Source organism: Chiloscyllium punctatum, chromosome 3 (genome assembly GCF_047496795.1).
Source record: "Chiloscyllium punctatum isolate Juve2018m chromosome 3, sChiPun1.3, whole genome shotgun sequence".
NCBI lineage: Eukaryota > Metazoa > Chordata > Chondrichthyes > Orectolobiformes > Hemiscylliidae > Chiloscyllium > Chiloscyllium punctatum.
The window spans coordinates 87,496,151-87,517,204 of record NC_092741.1 but is presented as its reverse complement, the minus strand read 5'-3'; the positions used below and the strand labels follow the sequence as shown (position 1 = coordinate 87,517,204).

The 21,054-nt window shown below is 38.6% G+C and overlaps 1 protein-coding gene across 5 annotated transcripts in view; it reads right to left on the bottom strand.

The window, feature by feature from the left end:
* LOC140462260 (nuclear receptor coactivator 7-like) overlaps positions 1–21,054 on the bottom strand; it is a 116,062-nt gene that overhangs the window by 37,188 nt on the left and 57,820 nt on the right. For 3 of the 5 annotated variants that reach the window (XM_072555989.1, XM_072555988.1, XM_072555991.1), the window contains 7 exons: positions 6,751–6,824; positions 6,442–6,549; positions 6,232–6,339; positions 5,878–6,036; positions 4,506–4,690; positions 2,799–3,568; positions 112–280 (listed from right to left, as the gene is read on the bottom strand). In XM_072555989.1, the coding sequence (XP_072412090.1) occupies positions 112–280; positions 2,799–3,568; positions 4,506–4,690; positions 5,878–6,036; positions 6,232–6,339; positions 6,442–6,549; positions 6,751–6,824 (1,573 nt within the window). The remainder of the gene's footprint in view (positions 1–111; positions 281–2,798; positions 3,569–4,505; positions 4,691–5,877; positions 6,037–6,231; positions 6,340–6,441; positions 6,550–6,750; positions 6,825–21,054) is intronic. The other 2 variants (XM_072555992.1, XM_072555990.1) reach the window with 2 other exon arrangements.

Genomic DNA, 21,054 nt, shown 5'->3' with positions numbered 1-21,054 from the left:
ATTTCAAAAAGTTGCAGAAGTTTTTTTAAAAAAATATTATTTGCTCATTGGGAAAAATGATTAGCCTTTGAAGCTTTAAGTGACAAAACAATTAAACATTCAAGAACTCACCTTTCTTGTGGAACTGCAAACCAATACTCTGGTTGTTTGCCCTTCTTCACATATTGATGCATCGTAGTCAAATTATATGATACAAATGACTTTCGCATAGGTTTCCCAACTTTAATGCAGAGGAACATAGGTGGTTTCTTACTCTTCTCCTCTTTTGATGGAAGCATATCTGAAAATATTTAAATATGAGCAATGGGAGATCTAATCCTATTGATATAAGTGGAGTGATGTAATTAGAAAGAACTAATGAAATTATGATTAGTAAATCAAATAACACTGGCTTCTAATTACCATTTACCCCAAATGGACTCCCCAAAAATCTTCTTCCTTGTGAATCATTTTGTTCATTTCTCTTAATATCTACACCTTCAGTAGGACATTCGCTTCCTCTTGCATCTCACTAAAATTGCTTGGGATGCCTTCAATAATGAATGTACCATACAAACACAAACTCTCATCATGAGAAAATCTGATAAAGTTGTTCAAATTCTGCGAAACTTTGATCAGGCAAATATCAAAAACTATTGCCACTGTTCAGGTATTGTTAGGATATTAAATCCCTGACTTCAAAATGAAAGCTAATTAAATTATTCTGGCTGTGTCAGCTCTTTGTAATTCAAGAATAAGTAGTTGGGCAGCGAAAGAGTAAATGGAGTAATGAGATTAGTTTTAGACTGCTCAGGTACACTGGCCTAAACATCTTCCTTAAGGAAAGCATTCTACGTTCCAACCTATCTCTGTGGAAATAAAATTCTCCTAACCTTTCCTCTCACTCTCTGATAATTTTAATTTCATGAGTCTTCATCATAGAATCTCTATCCAAAGCAGTGGTCTTTCATTATTTCCCTCATTGAGACATTCTGAACATTACAAAGAGCTCTGAAAATACATTCAGCCTGATCAGCTCCAGCAGTTAAAGATAAATATCTCAACCCTCTCCTCATACATACATTTACTTATCCCTGTATTTGCTGGATGGGTTTACCCACTTTCTACAAGGGGACATCCAAACATTGCACACAATGTCTTAATTGTGTCTTAATCATTGCCAAGTGAAAATTTATAATAACTGCTTCATTCTTATATTCTATTGTCTAAAATTATAAAACCCAAAACACTGATAACCTTTATTGTGCCTTTATTATAACAGCATAAAAGATCATTATTTAATTGGCTATGTCACTGTACGCATCTCTTTTAAAAAGCAAGTGAATAAATATTTTAAAATATTATTTGTCTGTTTCCGTTACTATTTCTAATTGGACATTACATGTTCCGCTAACTGACAGAATAAAACCTCTTAAATTTGATTTGTTGATGGTGAACTTATATCCTCTAGTAATCAAGTTGGTCAGCAGTGGAAAAACAAGTCGTGAGACAGAATCAAACAGTTTAGAGAGAGATTTATAGATTAAGTAAGTGGGCAAAAAGTTGGCAAATAAAAAGGTGGAAAAATGTAAAGTTGTTAAATTTTGGAAAGGAGAACAAGAATATCATTTAAATGGCGAAAAATGCAGAAATCTGTAATACAAAAGGGACTTGGGGGAACTTGTACATGAATCATAGGAAGCTAGGGCACAGGTGCAAGCAAGTAGTAGGAAAGCTAATAAAATGTTGGTTCCGGTTTCCAGGAGGTTGGAGTATAGGAATAAGGAAGTCTTACTGCAACTGCTTAAGGTGCTGGTGAGATGGCATCTGCAGTACCTAGACTAATTTTGGTCCCCTATTTAAGGAAAGATATTATTTCATTGGAGGCAGTTCAAAGAAGGTTCACAGGGATGATCCCTGGTATGAAGGGATTGTCTTATGTACAAAGGCTAAACCAATTGGGACTCTACTCTGAAGTTTAGAAGAATAAGAGGTCATCTTGTTTAAACATATGATCCTTATGGGGCTTTACAGGGTAAATGTGGAGTGTCTAGGATCAGACAGTATAATCTCACAGTAAAGGGCACCAAATGTTACCCTGATATGAGGAGGAATTTCTTCTCTCAGTTGAGGGTCTTTGGAAAGTTCTGCCATAGATAGCTGTTGGGACAGAGCTCTCTCATCCATTTAAAGCTGAAATACATAAATTCTTGGTCAGTCGGGGAATTGAGGGTTGTGGGGAAAGGGCAGGAAAATAAAGACAGAATGTCAGATGATGTTGAATGTCACACCAGCCACGACTGTATTGAATGGTGGAGTAGGTTCAAAGGGCTGAATGGCCTACTCCTCATCCTATTTCTTATGGCTTTACATAAATTTTGAATGCACACTTAATCATTTCTAAACCTCTTTACATAGCTGTACTCTTACATTCAAAAAACTTTGGCATCTCAGCTCCTCCAATCCTTTTTGCCTCATTTCTTAGCAGCCCTCAAAAATACATCTCACTTATCAATTTTACATAGTCCCCGATACTAAGTGTCTATTGCACTAATTGGTCTATATCCTTCCGAAATATTTAAGAATCCTCAATTGTTTGCCACCACAAATGGTGACAGAAACAGAAACTGGTGACTAGCTTTTAAAAGGAAAGAAACAAATATGTAGAGAAAAATGTTAACAATATGGGAGGAAAGCCCAGGATTGGAACTAAATGTAAGGTCATCCACAGTTAATTGACAGAAACATAATGAGCCAAATAACAGTGTAAAATACTGTGATTATATGATTCAATAAGAAGTGAAATATTTGCTGTTTACCTTCAATTGGTCCTTTAAGTTTGTTAAAGAAAGCTTGTATTTCTGATTGACAACCAGCTTCAAAATTATCTTCCTCAATTACTTCCGTCAGAGCAGATTTTGTCATTTCATTGTTATTTCGATGAACACCAGATGAACAAACCTGCACCAAGGGAGTTCTACTCCCTTTAGTCAAGTCATTTTCTAGGTTGATTCCTTTGTTTTTATCAGTTGAAAGGTCACCACTATTACAAATAACTTCACTGTTCACAGAACTAACCTCATCTAAAGGAACACCTACCATTTTAGTTGGGCTTTCAAAAGAATAAATGCACATTTTTGACAATTGCCCAGTCAAAGTTTTTTGAAACACGGTTTGTTGTTCACTGCAATCACTAATTTGCACAAGTAACTCAGGTTTCTTACTTTCCAGTGTTTCAGACAAGTGTGTTGATTTCCCTTCAGTAGTTGAATCTTTTCCGTAATATCCTTTGTCTTGCAGGTCAGACTCCACAGAACTGACTTTTGACAGCATATTTTTAGCAACATCCCTACCAACAGCAGCACGTTCCTCTTCAACTGGGGATGGTGCAAGTTCTGTAAAAACTTCATCAGATGCATCTTCCATACTTTTTTGGACAGGATAACAGTTCTCCAAGGAATCATGTGTCTTCAAGTCACTAGTTTTATTCATATCCTTGAAACGATTAAATGGATTTAGGTCCTTCTCAGCAGATAGATCATCCCAATCTCCAGGCCTATACAGAGGAGAGAGATCCTTTGGTACATCACTGTCAGGATAAATGTAGTATGCACATGTGATGTTAAACAAAAATTTAAAATAAATGAACACAAAAGTGTCAAACAAAACTTAAAATCTTGAAATGAAAAATGTAAATGAGAAAAATAACTTTAAATTATTCAAATACAATGCAGTACAAAAGGGTACAAGATGGATAATATACATATTAACTTTAAACCTCTGAATTCTAACTCTGACTTAACGATGTGAAACCACAGCAACATGGCAAAGCAAAATCAGAACTGGTTATTTTATTCTATAAAGTCTGTACATGAAGCAAGTATTGTAGATGTAATGAATACTTTTTTCCCATAATTTTATTTTGAAACTGTTAAACTATTTTAGTTCCAGTCCTCCTAGTTCAATCAATCGCTTTTTTTGCTATGTCATTTAAGTTTTCTGCTTTCAATATTTATGCCCTTCATCACCAATGCAGTGGCAGCAGTGTGTACTGTCTACAACATGCATTACAGCAATCAGAGATTCCAAACCCATGAAATCGACCACTATCACGATGAGATCAGTAGATGTATGTGAACACCACCCCGACAAGTCTCCCTCCAAGCCACAAACCATTCTCATCTGGAAATATATTACCATTCTCACTTCATTTTCACTGGGTCAAAAAACCTAGAACTCCCTTTCTAACAGCACTAATGGTGTCCCTACAACTCAAGGCTTACAACAGTTCAAGAATGCAGCTCTCTAGGGCAATTAGGAATGTGCAACAAAGGACCACAAATGCTAACTTAACCCAATAATATATTTGAACTATTACTTTTACAAATTTCAATCTGTTTGATAAGAGCATATTTCATTCAAAACTGCAATTTCACTATTAAATGTAGTTGTGCACAAGGAAAATTCAAAGTGACTTCCAAAGTAGAAAGAATTCTTATTCATTGTTATAAAAGAAAAACACTTACGATGGAAGTGCATCTTTAATCTTCATGTGCGAGATATCAGGGTACAAAGCAATGGATATCACTTCTTCCATGGGGCAAATAAGTCCATACTCCTCACAACCATTCTCTATGACAAGGGAATCGGACTTGTGTGGGTCAAACATTATGTTATTTGGAGTGACAATCATAACTCCTCCCACTACACCCTGATGATAAAAACATCATATGTAACAACACCACGGACAGAATACAACAGAAAACTGCAAGTAAACAGAGATTCAGTTTTATATTGTTTAAAACATGCTGGGTTTTCTACTGTAACGCATTACACAGTGTAAAGATGTTACAACTTCTTTGTCCTAAACTTCTAACTTTAACTGAAAATGAAAACTTGCATTTGTATAGCATCTCACCATCTCATTCAAAGAAGTTGGAATAAAATGTAACCCTTCGTAGTGCAAGGAATGTTATGCTTAACATTTAAAAGAAGCAAAACAAGATCCTAAAAGCAGCAACGATCAGCTGATTATGTTTTGTAGCAGTGGCAGAGGAAATAATGTAGATTTAGACAAAATGATTCTGCTCTTCTTCAAATTTATTTATTTTGAATGTGCAAAGCCTTATCAGTGGTTAGACAGAATCCTTTAACCGTGCCTTAAAGTTTAGTCTGTGGATTGCCTTAGTTGTTTAGACTGCATTACAGCAGGATGTCTTTGGCAACCCCATTAATATTGGATGGCTTGAGAGGCCTCAGCCAGATGAAATGCTTCAAAAAGGATCCACTGTCACCTTGGGAGATCAAAGCCTGTTGGAGAAGCAGTGGGGTCAATGGGGAGTGTGATTTTTGGAGAATGATTTCTCCTATCATAGATCCTCAACTGTTACATCTCAGCATGGTGCAATTAACCATGTGAGCTGGCATGATGGAAGGCACACTGCTATGGGAAGTAGACGGGGACTTTTTGGGCATTTTAGCTAATATTTTTATGCATTCTAAAATTATAAAAGAATCTTGGATTATTGTTAAAGAATTTTTACCATGATTAAATTCAATGAGGAGTTTGGAAATGTTATATTTTCCTGCTCCAAATCTGCATTTGTACAAAACACATGAAAGTGTTTAGGAGAGGCAAGAAAGTTAAAATGAACTGGTCTGATGAAGAGTCACTGGACTCAAAACTTTAAACTCTGCTTTCTTCCCACAGATGCTGCCAGACCTGTTGAGTTTCTCCAGCAATTCCTGCTTTGTCGCACTTTGTAAATCTTGAATTCAGTCATTCAATGGTCAGATTTTCAGTTCTTCCCAAATCAATGAGCTTATTCAGTTTGTGGAAGAATCAAAATAGTGAAAATGACGACAATTCAAATTGTTCAAAGTAATGACTACAGTTACCTCGCCATCTGTTATGTATCTGCAGTTCATTTTCAAAAATTTCTCAGTAAGTGGTTCGTCATCTTCTGAACCTGAAGATGTTACTCTCATAATAGATTGTGAATGCACTGGTGAGGAGAAGAAATTCTTTGCAGTTACCTTTCTTGCAAAATCAGCATCCTGCAAAGGTTAGATTAGTCAATTAATTATACAAGTAAAGGCTAACATGAAAACCTCAACTAAGGTCATTAATAATTATGAACCAAATGTCTGTAGTCTGGTAAACATTTACATTCAAACTATGCAGGTTTAAAAGGATGTACAGATAGTTTATTATTTATAGAATAAGTATCCATTAACAACGTGAATACTCACTGGAAGTTTATCATACTCAGCATCAGATGAAGGTGGAGTAAGAGGGCTATCACAGTCTGGTGAATTTGCTGTACCATGTGAGGAACGTGAATCTGGTACATATAAAATCTGAAAGGCATTGGGAATAGTTTAAACTTAAACAACATCCAAAAATATATCAAATATTAAAACAGTGGGGGAGAAGCTTTTACAAAGTTACCAAAGCCATACCTGACCAGGAACAACAACACGACTGAAAAGCCTGTTAATCTGAACAAGTTTATTTGGAGTAACATCGAATTTCAAAGCAATGGAATTTAGTGTGTCCTGAGAGTCAGCCTGCAACATTAAAAAAAATTATGTATCATACTACAATTTCAATGCTCTGGAACACCTTTCGCACATTGTCTCATATTTCAATACAATGTCCGTCCATCAATTTATTTTGCCATTATCTGCAATAGGATTACAAGTTTGAGTTACCTGAATTTATTTGAATTATTAAAATAATTATATATATTAAAAGTCTTAAATTTTTACCGTGTATTTTGTGGTTCCTGTTGGCATCTGAGCAACCATTTTCCTCTCTCTCTCATTGTTTATCAGACTGTCACCTTTTAAAAATGGCAGAAAGCATCAAAGCAAATTTTATGTAAACATTGTTAAATATTGTTAATTTTATATCAGTACTCAGCAATTGTTCAAAATCTTTAAGAAATAATTCTAAATGGTTTATGAAACAGTACCCTACAGATGAGATCTCTTCAAAATATATCGACTGCTGTTTTCTTGGAACCAATAGAAAATTATCAATTAACTTGGATTATAATTTGCATACCTTCATTTACAAAGCTAAAAACACTGAATGTGCTGAAGAGCAGCTAAAAACAGCTGTCTAACATGTATGAAAGTAAAAGATATATGGGTAGGATTTACAGACACTAAACACACTTCAAAGAAGAGTATAATTTGAAAATTATATGCAGGATCATCAAGTAAAAAGCACTTAATATCAATTATTTTTATATTTAATTTTCACAAAAATATAACTCCATTTAATGATCCTGCTGCAAATGGAATATTGTGTAATAAGTTCTCATATTACATATGACAACATTTGTATCCCTTAACAGATTTTGGATTATTGTCACGTGACAGTGTTCAGTACCATTCATATGTCTGCCTACATCAAGACCTTGGCAAGATTCAGGTGTAGGCTGATAAGTGGCAAGTAAAGTTTGTGCCACACAAGCACCAGGAAATGAACACCTCCAATCAATATGATGAAATACAGGAAACATCTATATTTTTATTTTGTAGGATGTCTCTTGTAACAGCAAAGAGAATTGAGAGTATTCTGAAAGACGGTTACACCAATTTTCTGAATGTGGCATCATTAAGCTTTAGGAAAGACATATGTGATCCAAGCTTGCCATCTGATAAAAACCTAACATGCAAAAAGGTAAACAGAAGCCTAATTACAGTAATGTGTGTTTCAGCTCGTCTTTACAGTCGACAGTTCAGAATACAAAATTCCTTTGTATTGTTCTTCAGAAGTGGATCAATTCTCTGGCATTTCAGAACAGATCCTGATATTGAAGTAGGTCTCTAAGTATATAGTAGACTGTGTTACTGAGTGGGGTATACAGTTAGAAACAGAGCGCTGAAGACAGGAATAGCAAGAATTTGTGGATTGGATAACACCCACTGCAGCTGGTTCAGACTTGGCAGAGCCTACCAGATCAGATAAGAGGTGGACTGAAAAGTGGAAGTAACATGGAAAGTCTTGAGGGACTGCCTAAGACATTGAAGATTATGTAAAGGGGTCAAAGAAGGGACTCATTGGGATTTCTGCACCACCAGAACTATTGTGACCGAGGTGAGAGAGAAGGTACAGAGATTGCACCTTGTTAGTGGTAACAAGGCCTGGGGACTTTGGGTAGGATTCAGCTGCGAACAAATGCCACTGAAGTTCTGAAACAATTAAGTGGGAAGTGAAAGAACCTACAGAAATGGAGGTAAAGTTGAGAAAACAGATTGCAAGTAATGGCTCATTTGCAGCAAGTAAGATTTGTAACTATATACGACATATCTTGATTTCATAGATTACCTAAAGTTTAATTTATCTTTTTACTTAAAATATCCCGGCCTGTGAATTAACCTTTAAATTTTGTTAATTTTAATTGATTTGTTACAATAAAAATTTGGAAAATGAAATAGTTCATTGCTTTTCTTTCCTTTGGTGTTGTGGGCGTTTTTTCCTTTTAAAATTACGTTTCCGGGGGATCAAGACACTAGACAGAATCTAACCGACTTCCTTTGACATTCAAGAGTATCATTATCCAGGGGATCACTACTGACCAGAAACTTAAATATCAAGGACCAACAATATGAAATATCTTCCTAATTTTGTGTTTGGAGTTCAAAACTATGAGAAACACTGATGGTGATAATTGGTGACAAAAGCTACTGATTTACAATCTTGTGAAATTTGACAAGTATATAATTCAATCTCAAAAGTATGATTCCCGCCCTAACTAGTAGTAAAATCCTGTTTTGACTTATTCAAAATTCAGTTATTCAGTTTAAATTGATGCCCTACGTGGTACAAAACAGTTTCCAAATCACAACCAAAAAATACACATAACAGTTACATGCTTTATTATATTTGTTAGTAATTCTGTTTTGCAAACTGCATGAATTAAACATATAGGTTTTCACTCCCGCATCCACTCCCTTGACCATCTTAAATGTGATTAATTGTAAAATAAGCTTATGACATGCACCATAAAGGGAAGACTTGCATCTCTAAGGGCAATGGGACTATGGACATTTCATGCATCGTTACTGAAAATCCATGTACATTCCCACAGGTACACTTTTTTTGAAGTGAGCAAGCAGAGTTAAAAGTTATTCAATGCAAGAGTTAAGTGCTGCTCAGCAGGGAATGTGGATGGTGGATGTGAATTTGTTGGGCCATTCATTTAGCATGTCATGCAGGATCTACAAGTTAACTCAGTGGAAGATTTGGAGTAAATCCAGTGCTAAAGAGAAGGGGACCAGGACTGGGTTTCTTCAAGTGGCAGAGTAGGCACGGATGCAGGTGGGCAGAGGGCAGTCAGGAAGACTCAAATATTTGATGCAATAGGTGACAGCAGAAATGAGTCTCTTCCAGGATGAAACTTTGTAAGATCCTGTGCTACTGCACAACACTTTTAACTAAAAAAACATGCTTCTTGGTTAATACAACAATAGCAAACAGTATCCATAAAGCTGCACTTCATCAAAGGCCACAACTGGTAAGACAAGACTGAACTAAAAGGGAGACAGAATTAAAAACAGAACAGCATAGGAATTCTTTCACAAACTTTTAAATGCTTGAGGTGCATTCACTATACAAAGGCAAGGTTCTTAACAATGATCAATGGAGACAAGGGTTTACGTCAGGGTAAAATTTCTAGGTTTTATATAATATTTGGACTGATATGTCCTCATACCCATTGTAACTGAACAGTTTCAGGTATTCACAGTGGGGTTTAATGCAAATGCATTCCATTAGATAAAAAACACTGGATCAAATATTCACCATTCATTGCCTCCACCCTTATTCAAAGACTTTTGGTTCTTAATGAACAAAAAAAATTACTCTTCACCTCAGACTGTGTTAAGCAAGTAATCTTGGCATTAATTTACAAGTCAAAGACCTGCACATCTCAATTGGATCATGCATAAAAATAACCATGAATATGTGGTTAAAATTTCAGAATTCTGTCAATGCAAATGGCCTTCAACTCTTTACCAAATCTGTGGGATTAACACTCAACAAACATTCAATCATTAACAGAAGCAAACTTTGGCAGAAATGTTATCATGTCATTTGGATTGAAAGCTGAATGTCATTTTGTAGCAGTTGTTCTAAACTAGATCAGAGTACAAATTTTGATCAATGCTTGCTCCTTTAAAAATACAGCGATCCCCAGTGGTGGTGTGAACAAATGACATGTCTTACAATGCCCACATAAAATATCAAACAATAATCAGGCAAGCTCAGAGTATAAAATCATACAAATTCAACTGCACTACTATTTTTCAATTTCACAGCCCTTTCTGCTGTTGTTACAAAAACAGGCAGGTATTATTGGGTTGAGGTTTGAAATAACTGTGCAAGCTGTCACTCATCATCATCACCATAGCAAAATTCCATCTTGGATCTCAATTAGGGAGAGATTCTGCAAATATCTTGGCCCACAAACTTACAAGCACAAATAGTCCTCCAAAAGAAACGAAAGACTAATACACAAGTGTAATGTGCCGCTACATTTACATAAAAAAGGAAAAAAAAAGCCTGTGGTACCTTATTTGTGCACGGCAGTTAAAAACTGGGGATGCTTTGAGGTTGTATTCCCAACATTCATACTTTGGCCTGAAGTCTATCAGAGAAGTCATCTGATCTTCTGACATTCTGCTCTCAACTTAAGACAAATTGTCCTGAGTGCAGTTTGTGCACTTGTAGTACGTGCTCAATGTAGCTTGCAAACAGTGTTGTTTGAGCCCTGTTGGTTCCTCCGCTATTCAGAACACACAGCTTCACTGTTGGTTGTGAGGACGATGACATCAAAGCCTATTAAATTTGACTGGAAACTCCATGATTCCTGAGACGGGGGGGGGGGGGCGGGGGGGTGTGGAAGAGAGAAAGAAAGTGTGGAGAGTGAAACACAAAGTGGGGAGAGAGGGAGAAAAAAAAACTGAAGGTAGAGAGGACAGAGAAAGGATGATAATTGCCAATATTGTGGTGGAAGGGGTGAAATAACTGATTAAATTAAGGGGGGAGAAACAGAAAGTAACAGTAAGGGTGATACACACTAAAATAAAACAAACAAAAACTACAGATGTTCAAGATATGAAACAAAAACAGAAATTGCTGGAGTAACTCAGCAGGACTGGCAGCGTCTGTGAACAGAATCAGAGTTAACTTCTTTTCAGAAAGGTCAGACCTGAATCGTTAACTGCTTTCTCTGCACAGATGCTGCCAGACCTGTTGAGTTTCTCCAACAATTTCTATTTTTATTATTGTAAGGGGGAATTTGGGTTGGCTTGTGATGTGAGCCATCATTTTCTTATTCATCTTATTATGCAATACACAATCTAATTTTATTCGGGGCTTAGTGATATTAAAACATTAAAGTAAGTTTAATAGCATTTGCAAAGAAAATGTACCAATTTACATGATTAATGTCACGTGATTAGGTATCATGAACAGTATTATAAGATTAAATACTAGGTGAGTAAATCACTGGGCATGTGTCAAACCAGAGTTATTAACACTATTTTGAGTTTTGCAATGGCTTCCATCAGATGATTACATCAGTAGGTATAGGAATGTAGCCAAATGACCAATCTGGGGGCAAAGGCGATTAAACAATGTTCAAGTTGTGAACAGTAAATATGGAGAAACTAGTTATTCTGACAAGAGGATTAGAAACTAAAGGATAGTGATTTAATATAATGGTAAAATACAGAGAGAAGGCAACAAAAAATAAATTATGCAGGTAAGCCTATCTTTCTGTCTACGCACTTCTCCATATGTTCATCCATCTACCAGTGATACTCATCCTTGTTTCACCTTTATTAATGTCATCCTTGTAACCTCATCACCATAAAAGAATGATCCCTATCTACCCAACAATGCTATCACACTTACTCATGGGTTTCCTCTTTCCCTCGCCACACGGAAGAGAGCATAAAACATGAAGGGCATAGAATTGAAGGAGAATCCCTCCAGTCAACTTCTCAACTGATAGCTGCAGAGAAGGCAGTTCAAAGTAGCACTTCAGTCTTGGTGTGCTTGGCTAGAGATGGGAATCTCTCAGTTACTTGATGACAAAATTAATATTAAACAGTCACATGGCATACATATCATACTCATGTTGACTAGATGTCAGCAGCAAATGAAACAAAATCACAGGCATAATGATCATTTAACACATTCTTGTAGTCTAATTCAAGTCACTGATTTTCTACAATTTTCAAGAATCCACAGGAGGAAATCCTGGAAGGTAGTCACAGCTCCTTAGTGATCACCCTTCTGAAGGTATACCAAAGGTCTTAGGCACACCATGCACGCTTTGATGGAACTGATAAAGCTGTTATCCATTGACTTTCATATTGCAAGTAAACAAGGGCAGATTGTGGATATAGGGACAGCAAGGCAAGGTTCCATGTAAGAATATCCAAGCTAGATATGAAGTCTATGTCTTTGGTCCTCTGAGAAATAAGACACTTCTGAAGCAGTAAAGAATGTGTAATAGATTAGATGATTTGCTGTTGCAGTTGCATGCTGTCAAAAAGACAAAAAATGCATCTCAAGCATGTTGCATGTGTGTAATGATGTCTGCATATATGGAAGTCATGACGTGGAGGTGCCGGTGTTGTCTGGGGAGGACAAAGTTAAAAATCACTCAACATCAGGTTATAGTCCAACAGGTTTATTTGGAAGCACTAGCTTTTGGAGCACTGCTCATTCATCAGGTGGTTGTGGAGTATAAGACCATAGGACACAGAATTTATAGTAAACGTTTAGAGTGTGATGTAACTGAAATTATATATTGAAAAAGACCTGGATCATTTGTTAAGTCTCTCATCTTTTAGAATGGGCATGTTGGTTTCAGTTCTTTCATATATAAATCCCAGAACTTTCTTAAAGTTACATTCTCAAGTGAACTTTCACAATAGGTGCAATGTTGGCCCAGATAATGCATTGAAGATGTGAGGTGCCCTATGTGAAGATGTCTGTGCCCCAATGTTCAGACTGATTCTAATCTAAAAAAGGGATTTACAGAATCTTACATGGATTCATGCAGTTTTTGAGCAAAATAAAATGTAATTCTGCAAATACAAATTCATCCCACAAACTTCTGTGTATGCACACGGAGGGGTTATGAGTGTCTGTGAGAGTGTGTGTGTATGTGTAAGTGTGAGAGTGTAAAGGGATATATGTCTGTAAGAGTGTGGGAGTGTATGTGGATATATCACATCAGTGTGTGACACTATGATCTTTTGCTATAAATTCTGTCTTCTATGAGCCTAACCTCGGTTGTTGGTAAAATTCTAGAATCCATCAGTAAGGATGAGGTTTCTAAATTCTTGGAAGAGCAGGGTCGGATTAGAACAAGTCAACATGGATTTAGTAAGGGGAGGTCGTGCCTGACAAACCTGTTGGAATTCTTTGAAGAAGTGACAAGTAGGTTAGACCAGGGAAACCCAGTGAATGTGGTCTACCTAGACTTCCAAAAGTCCTTTGATAAGGTGCCACATGGGAGGCTGTTCAGCAAGGTGAGGGCCCATGGTGTTTGAGGTGAGCTACTGATATGGATTGAGAATTGGCTGTCTGACAGAAGGCAGAGAGTTGGGATAAAAGGTTCTTTTTCAGAATGGCAGCCGGTGACAAGCGGTGTCCCGCAGGGTTCAGTGTTGGGGCCGCAGCTGTTCACATTATATATTAATGATCTGGATGAAGGGACTGGGGGCATTCTCGTGAAGTTTGCCAATGATACAAAGTTAGGTGGACAGGCAGGTTGTACTGAGGAAGTGGGGAGGCTGCAGAAGGATCTAGACAGTTTGGAAGAGTGGTACAGGAAATGGCTGATGGAATTCAATGTGAGCAAATGTGAGGTCTTGCACTTTGGAAATAAGAATACAAGCATGGACTACTTTCTAAACGGTGAGAAAATTCGTAAAGCCAAAGTACAAAGGGATCTGGGAGTGCTAGTTGAGGATTCTCTAAGGGTAAACATGCAGGTTGAGTCCGTGATTAAGAAAGCGAATGCAATGTTTTCATTTATCTCAAGAGGGTTGGTATATAAAAGCACCGTTGTGCTACTGAGACTTTATAAAGCTCTGGTTAGGCCCCATTTGGAGTACTGTGTCCAGTTTTGGTCCCCACACCTCAGGAAGGACATACTGGCACTGGAGCGTGTCCAGCGGAGATTCACACGGATGATCACTGAAATGGTAGGTCTAACATATGAGGAACGGCTGAGGATCCTGGGATTGTATTCATTGGAGTTTAGAAGATTAAGGGGAGATCTAATAGAAACTTACAAGATAATACATGGCTTGGAGAGGGTGGATGCTAGGAAATTGTTTCCGTTAGGCGAGGAGACTAGGACCCGTGGACACAGCCTTAGAATTAGAGGGGGTAAATTCAGAACAGAAATGCGGAGACATTTCTTCAGCCAGAGTGTGGTGGGCCTGTGGAATTCATTGCCACAGAGTGCAGTGGAAGCTGGGACGCTAAATGTCTTCAAGGCAGAGATTGATAAATTCTTGATGTCACAAGGAATTAAGGGCTACGGGGAGAATGTGGGTAAGTGGAGTTGAAATGCCCATCAGCCATGACTGAATAGCGGAGTGGACTCGGTGGGCGAATGGCCTTACTTCCACTCCTATGTCTTATGGTCTTACTCCACTAGCTACATGACCAAGGAGCACCTGGTGTTGTATGATTTTTAACTTCATATATGGAGACTGTGTCGACAGCCATACTATTCTGATTGCAGACAGGAAGTGCTCTCTGGCTTGGCTGGTGTTTGGATGGAAGACCACCTGCAATACCAGGTGAAGTAGGCAAGAAATATAGTGGCACATTGGCAGTGTTTCTACCTCAAGGTCAGAATGTCCAAGTTCAAGTCTGACTTGCAACATGTTAGAATGGTTTGATTAAAAACATATAGGATGAAAGAGTGGCCACTACATGGAGTATTATTTTTGATAATCAAATGAACATACACAAAGCTTCATTAATGAGCTTGCACACTACTAATGCCATCCTACACAGAATGTAGCATGTCCTAGTATTGGCCACCCAATTGATCCATAGTATTCGCGTTGTTAGGAGAGAACATGAGTGGGCCCATAAAGATAATGGCAACTGGTACACAAAATTGGGGCCTCAAAGCATTTCCATTTTTCATAATTTTCCTCCTAATCCAATCACTGTCTGTTCCCTTGTGGGAAGGCCATGTGTCTGATAAGAAAGATGACATTCTGACCTGTACAAGACCTAATTTTGTTTGGCATTAAACTGAAAGTTTAATTTCTGCAGTTGCCAGCCTTAAGCAGTTTTCCCCCTCAACGGTTCCAAGTGAAACAGCAGCTTAACTACAAGCCATCTGAAATTGGATCCTCATGAAGTTATCTTGATAGGCGTTTTGCGTTAGCAGCATATAAAAATGCCAACTTGGTGCAATTTAGCACTTGAGTGTCACTTGCGTCTGAATACAAGAGCTAAGCATTTCAGTGAGTTAAGTAGAAGAAGGGAAAGAAATGTTGAATTACTTTAGCCTAAACTTTTTCAATCTCCAGGAATAAATTCTTGCTCTGCTACAGGAGAAGTTGCTGATTAACTGGCCAATATCTGATAATTGATTAAGACTTATTCTATTGCTAAGTCTCAAAATACTACAGAGGCTGGTGGCAAAGTTAATCAATTAGATGAAAACATAATTGAATATAAAGTTGAATATAATAACTAAGTAGCTCTTTATAACATATTAAGGAAGGCAGAACAGGTGTTTCGTCACAGTTCCAGAATATGGGAGTTGATGGATACGAGTTTGGTCCAGAGCAAACAGATCTTCAGCAAGTGCCTTCCAAGTTTGAGCACCTCTGGCTCAAACTTCATGACTAGAGACTCTACTACAGACACTCTGACACACTAGGGAGGATACATGTTACCTACATTCTTTGTCCCAAGAGATAGGCACACCTCCTACGGGGATTGGATAATCTGATTTGGTCAGTACTCAGGGACAGGGGAGAGTGAGAGAGAGAGAGAGACAGGTAAGACGTCCCAAAAGAAAGGAATTTCTTAAATGTCCAAGCGGGTTTGGCGTTCTTTCAGTTTGTTTTGATGACAGAGAGCACTGAACCATTGATGAGTTAACTGACCTTGGCATCCACATAAAGGAAGCCACTCAAGACGGGACAGTAGGAAGGAATGCAGTGGTAGTAGGAAACAGTAGTGAGTGAGTTTGACATCAACCTCTGTAGCAAAGAACATGAGTTCAACTGGCTGTCTTGCCTGATCTGCACTATGCTGGAGAGAAATTGCAATGGGAGGGAAAGGATCTAAATATCGTAGTCTATACAGGTATCAACTGCACAGGCATGCCAAAAGAGGAGGTTCTGCATTCTCAGTATGTCAGGTTAGATGGCAAATTTGGCAGCTGAATCTTTAAAATGATAATCTCTGCATTATTACCTGAACCATATGAAAACTGATGACAGCAAATCAGATTGGAGAGATCAATATATGGTTCAAAGACTGGTGGAAGAGAAGTGGACCCAGCTCATGGGGGAATTGACACTAGTACTGGGAAGATTGGCTAACAGGAATAGGCTAAATGGGTCTTTCAAGCTGGCAAGATATCATGAATAGTGTATCATCTATAATTACAGGTGAGATGCCAGAGGATTAGAGGGTGGCTAATGTTGTGCCTTTATTTAAGAAAAGCTGTAAGGAGAAGTCTGGGAACTACAGACCTGCAAGCCTGACATTGGTGATGGCTAAGTTGCTGGAGGTGATTCTGAAAGATAGGAATTACATGCATTTGAAGAAGCAAGGAATGATTAGGGGTAGTCAGCATGGTCGTGTGTGAGGGAAACTGTGTCTCTCAACCTCGATTGAGTTTTTTCAGGAGTAACCAAAAAGATTATTAACAGCAGAGCAGTATTGTTTACTTGGACTTTAGTAACTAATAAGGTTTAGCTTGATGGACTCATTAGCAAAGTTAGACCACATGGGATCCACACTGAGTTTGCTAATTGGATACAAAGTTGGCTTTATGGTAGGAGACAGAGGGTGGTGGTGGTGGAGGGCTGTTTCTCAGACTGGAGGCTTGTGACCAACAGGGTTCTACACAGATTGGTACTGGGTCTACTTTGGTCATGTACAAGTGAACCTCGATTATCCAAACGAGATTGGTGGGCACTATTTTGTTTGGATAATCGACTATTCGGTTAATTGATTAAATGCCTTTCCTCTGGGGCTCGGAGTTTTTAAAAGACTGTTCCCCATTCAGGAGACATCGCATGAGCCACCGCCCCACCAAAACCCCATCCAACTTCGCCCCCCCCCACCAACCCCGTCCAACACAACCCCCTGCCCCCAACCCTGTCCAACCTCGTCCCCCCAACCCCGTCCAACACCACTCCCCGCCCCACCCCCCAAAACCAACCAACACCGTCTCCTGCCCTCCTCCACCCCGTCTATAGGGCAGCTGGACTGTACACCAACACCAAGACTGCTGCTGCTGCCTTTGTGGGGTAAGTCTCCAAATAGCGTGCATGCACATACATACACAGCTACTCACAGAACTTTTTACTTCAACTTTTTGAGATTCCACATTTGCCCTGAACAGGACAATGTTGGAGAGATTATCTGGGGAAGCAGGGGGGGGTGGGGGTGGGGGGTGGGGGGTGGGGGGTGAGGGGAGGATGGGAGGAGGGTTAGGGTACACCCTTCTATAGAACTCCAGAGAAAGTGTGGGGAGAGACAGAGAGAGACAGAGAGGGAGCGAGAGAGAGAGTGGGCGGGATGTTAGTCATTTGGAGATGGTGCCTGTTTAAACATTGTATACAAAAGACGCGATCATTGTTGGAAACACATCTTTGATGTAATATTTCCATTGGGACCCTGAATCTCTTTTGGATAATCTGATTTTTGGATAATTGGTATTTGGATAATCGAGGTTCCTCTGTATATACATGATTTGGATGAGAAAATAGGAGGCATGATTAGTAAGTTTGCAGGTGACACCAAAATTGGTGGTATAGTGGACAGTGATGAAGATTATCTAAGATTACAAAGAGATCTTGATCAATTGGATCAATGGGCTGTGAAGTGGCAGATGGAGTTTAATTTACAAAAATGAGAGGTATTACATTTTGGGAACCGAAACAAAGGTAAGGACTTATACAAGTAACAGCAGGGTCCTGGGTAGTGTTGTCAAATGGGGGGTGAGGGGAGGGGTTCAGGTACATAGTTCTTTGAAATTTGCATTACAGGTAGCCATAATGATTAAGAAGGCATTTAGCATGCTTGCTTTTATTGCTCAGCCCTTTCAGTATAGGAGTTGTGATATCATGTTGATATTATACAGAACGTTGGTGAGGCCTCTTCTGGGGTACAGTATGCAGTTCTAGTCACCCTGTTATAGGAAGATATTAATAAACTGGGGAGGTATCAGCAAAGATTTACCAGGATGTTGCTGGGAATGGAGAGTTTGAATCATAAAAATAGGCTAGATAGTCTAGAACTTTTCTCACTGGAACATAGGAAGTTGAGGGGTGATCTTATAGAAGTTTATAAAATCATGGAGCGATATAGGTATGGTGAATAGCACAGGTCTTTTCCCTAAGGTAGGTGAGTTCAAAACTAGGGGACATATATTTTAAGTGAAAGGAAAAAGATTTAAGGAGGACCTGAGGGGCAACTTGTTTAAACACGAGGTGATTTGCATATGAATTAAACTACCAGAGGAAGTGATGGATGCCAGTACAGCTACAACATTTAAAAGACATTTGGATAAATACATGAATAGGAAAGGTTTGGAAGGATATGGGATAAATGCATGCAGTGGGACTACTTTAGTTTGGTAACATGGTGTCAGTGTTGACTAATTGAATCGAAGGGTTGGTTTCCATGCTATTCTACTTTTACAATTTGTACTAATGACTCAGCTGAAAGGACAGAAGTGAAAAGTGTGGTGCTGGAAAAGCTCAGCAGGCCAGGCAGCATCCGAGGAGCAGGAGAATCGACATTTCAGGCATTAGCCCTGAAGAAGGGCTTATGCCCGAAACGTCGATTCTCCTGCTCCTCGGATGCTGCCTGGCCTGCTGTGCTTTTCCAGCACCACACTTTTCAACTCTGGTCTCCAGCATCTGCAGTCCTCACTTTCTCCTGAAAGGACAGAAGACATGGTTACCAAATTGCTGGTGACTCAAAAGTAAATAAGAACTTAAATTAGATAGGATATTACACAAATATAAAGTGAGTGGGCAAAGATGCGGCAAATGTAGTATTGTGTGGAAAAATTTGAACTATGGGTGAGAAGAATACAAAGGCATATTATCTAAATGGTGAGAGACTGCAAGCTCCAAGATGCAGAGCGATCTGGAACTCAGTGTAAATGAAGTGCACAATAAAACAGAAGTGTAGAGGTTTTACAGGGCACTGGTGAGACTGCATTTGGAGCAGCACTGTGCACAATATTGGTCACCTTATTTAACAAAGTATGCCAATACATTGGAGGCAGTTCAGAGAGAACTAACTAGACTAATGCAAGGAATGGGCAGGCTGGGTTATGAGGAAAGATTAGATAGGTTACGGTTGTATCTGCTGGAGGTTAGAAGAGAAAGAGGCGATATGTTTGAAACAAAATCCCAAAAGGTCTTGTACAGCCTATATGCAGAGAGGATCCTTCCTCTGGTGGCAGAATCAAGGACTAGGAATTGTTGTTTAAAAATTACGGAATCATATTTATAAAAGAGATTAGCCCAAAACATTTTCCTCTCCATGTGTTAAGTATCTTTAGAACTCTCTCCCAAAACACTGTGGGAGCCAGGTCCTTGAATATTTTTAAGGTATAGGTTAAAAAAATCCAGCAAGGTTGAAAGGTTATCAGGGATAGACAAGAATGTGGATTTGAGGTTACAATCAGATCAGCCATGATCGTAACAAATGATGGAACATGCTCAAAGGTCTAAAGGGCCTATTCCAGCTGCTGATTCATATATTTATTTGTTTTCCAATGGCAAAGTCTGCACCAGTACCTTTGAAGTCTAAAGGTCTTGGCCAAGACCATGTCAGCAGTCAGAGGGATTGGAATAACCTGCCTCTACCCCTCTGGCAGCATGTGGACATTTTAGGAATGAAAGAATTAAATTGTAATTATACAAGAATACTGCCAATAGCTATGCCAAAAATGTTAAATTGTTAAGTTTCTACCTTAGCTCCACTTAAAAATTATTTACTTTCATCATTTCCAATTTTGCCAGCTACAACTATTCGTGTTTTGTTTTTATTCTTTTTAAAAATCTTTTAATAATAAAATAATTGAAACTGAGAAGTGTAAATGAGATGCTTAGTTGTTTGCAGGGCTGCTTAGTGTTACAAATGTGATTGTCAGACTCTAAACCCATGTGAACATCACAAAATAAAGGCATCCTGGTCACATCATGTGCAGCCATTACAATCTCTTTCTCATCATCTACCTTGTAGTGCATAATATTGTTCCTCCTATAGGTCCAAACACTGCTGCTGTGCAATCTTGTGCAAAGCAGTACTTTGCTGGAGAGCATGTCTGGTTTATAATGAATGCTACATCCAGACCCGTCCAAGCACCTGAAGCATATTTTCAGCAATCCAATGACTAACTCAAAAACAGAGAAATAGAAACACAGAAATTAGGAGGAGGAAGCCATTCGGTCCTTTCATCCTTCTCCACCACTCAACGGGATAATAGCTGATCCTCTATCCCAATGCCGTATTCCCACTTGCTCTCCATACCCCTTGATGCCTTTAAAACCTAAAACATTATCTATCTCTTTCTTGATCATATTCAGTGACTTGCCCTCCACAGCTTTTTGTGGCATAGAATTCAATAGATACACTACTCTTTGAGTGAAGTTTCCTCATCTCTGTCCTAAATCCCTAGCCTTGGGTAATAAAGGCAAATACAGCATACTTTAACTACTTCTTAACCACGTTATGTGCTTGTCCCACTACCTTAAGAAACTGGTGGACATGCACACCAAGGTTCCTTTGATCCTGCTGCTTTTCGG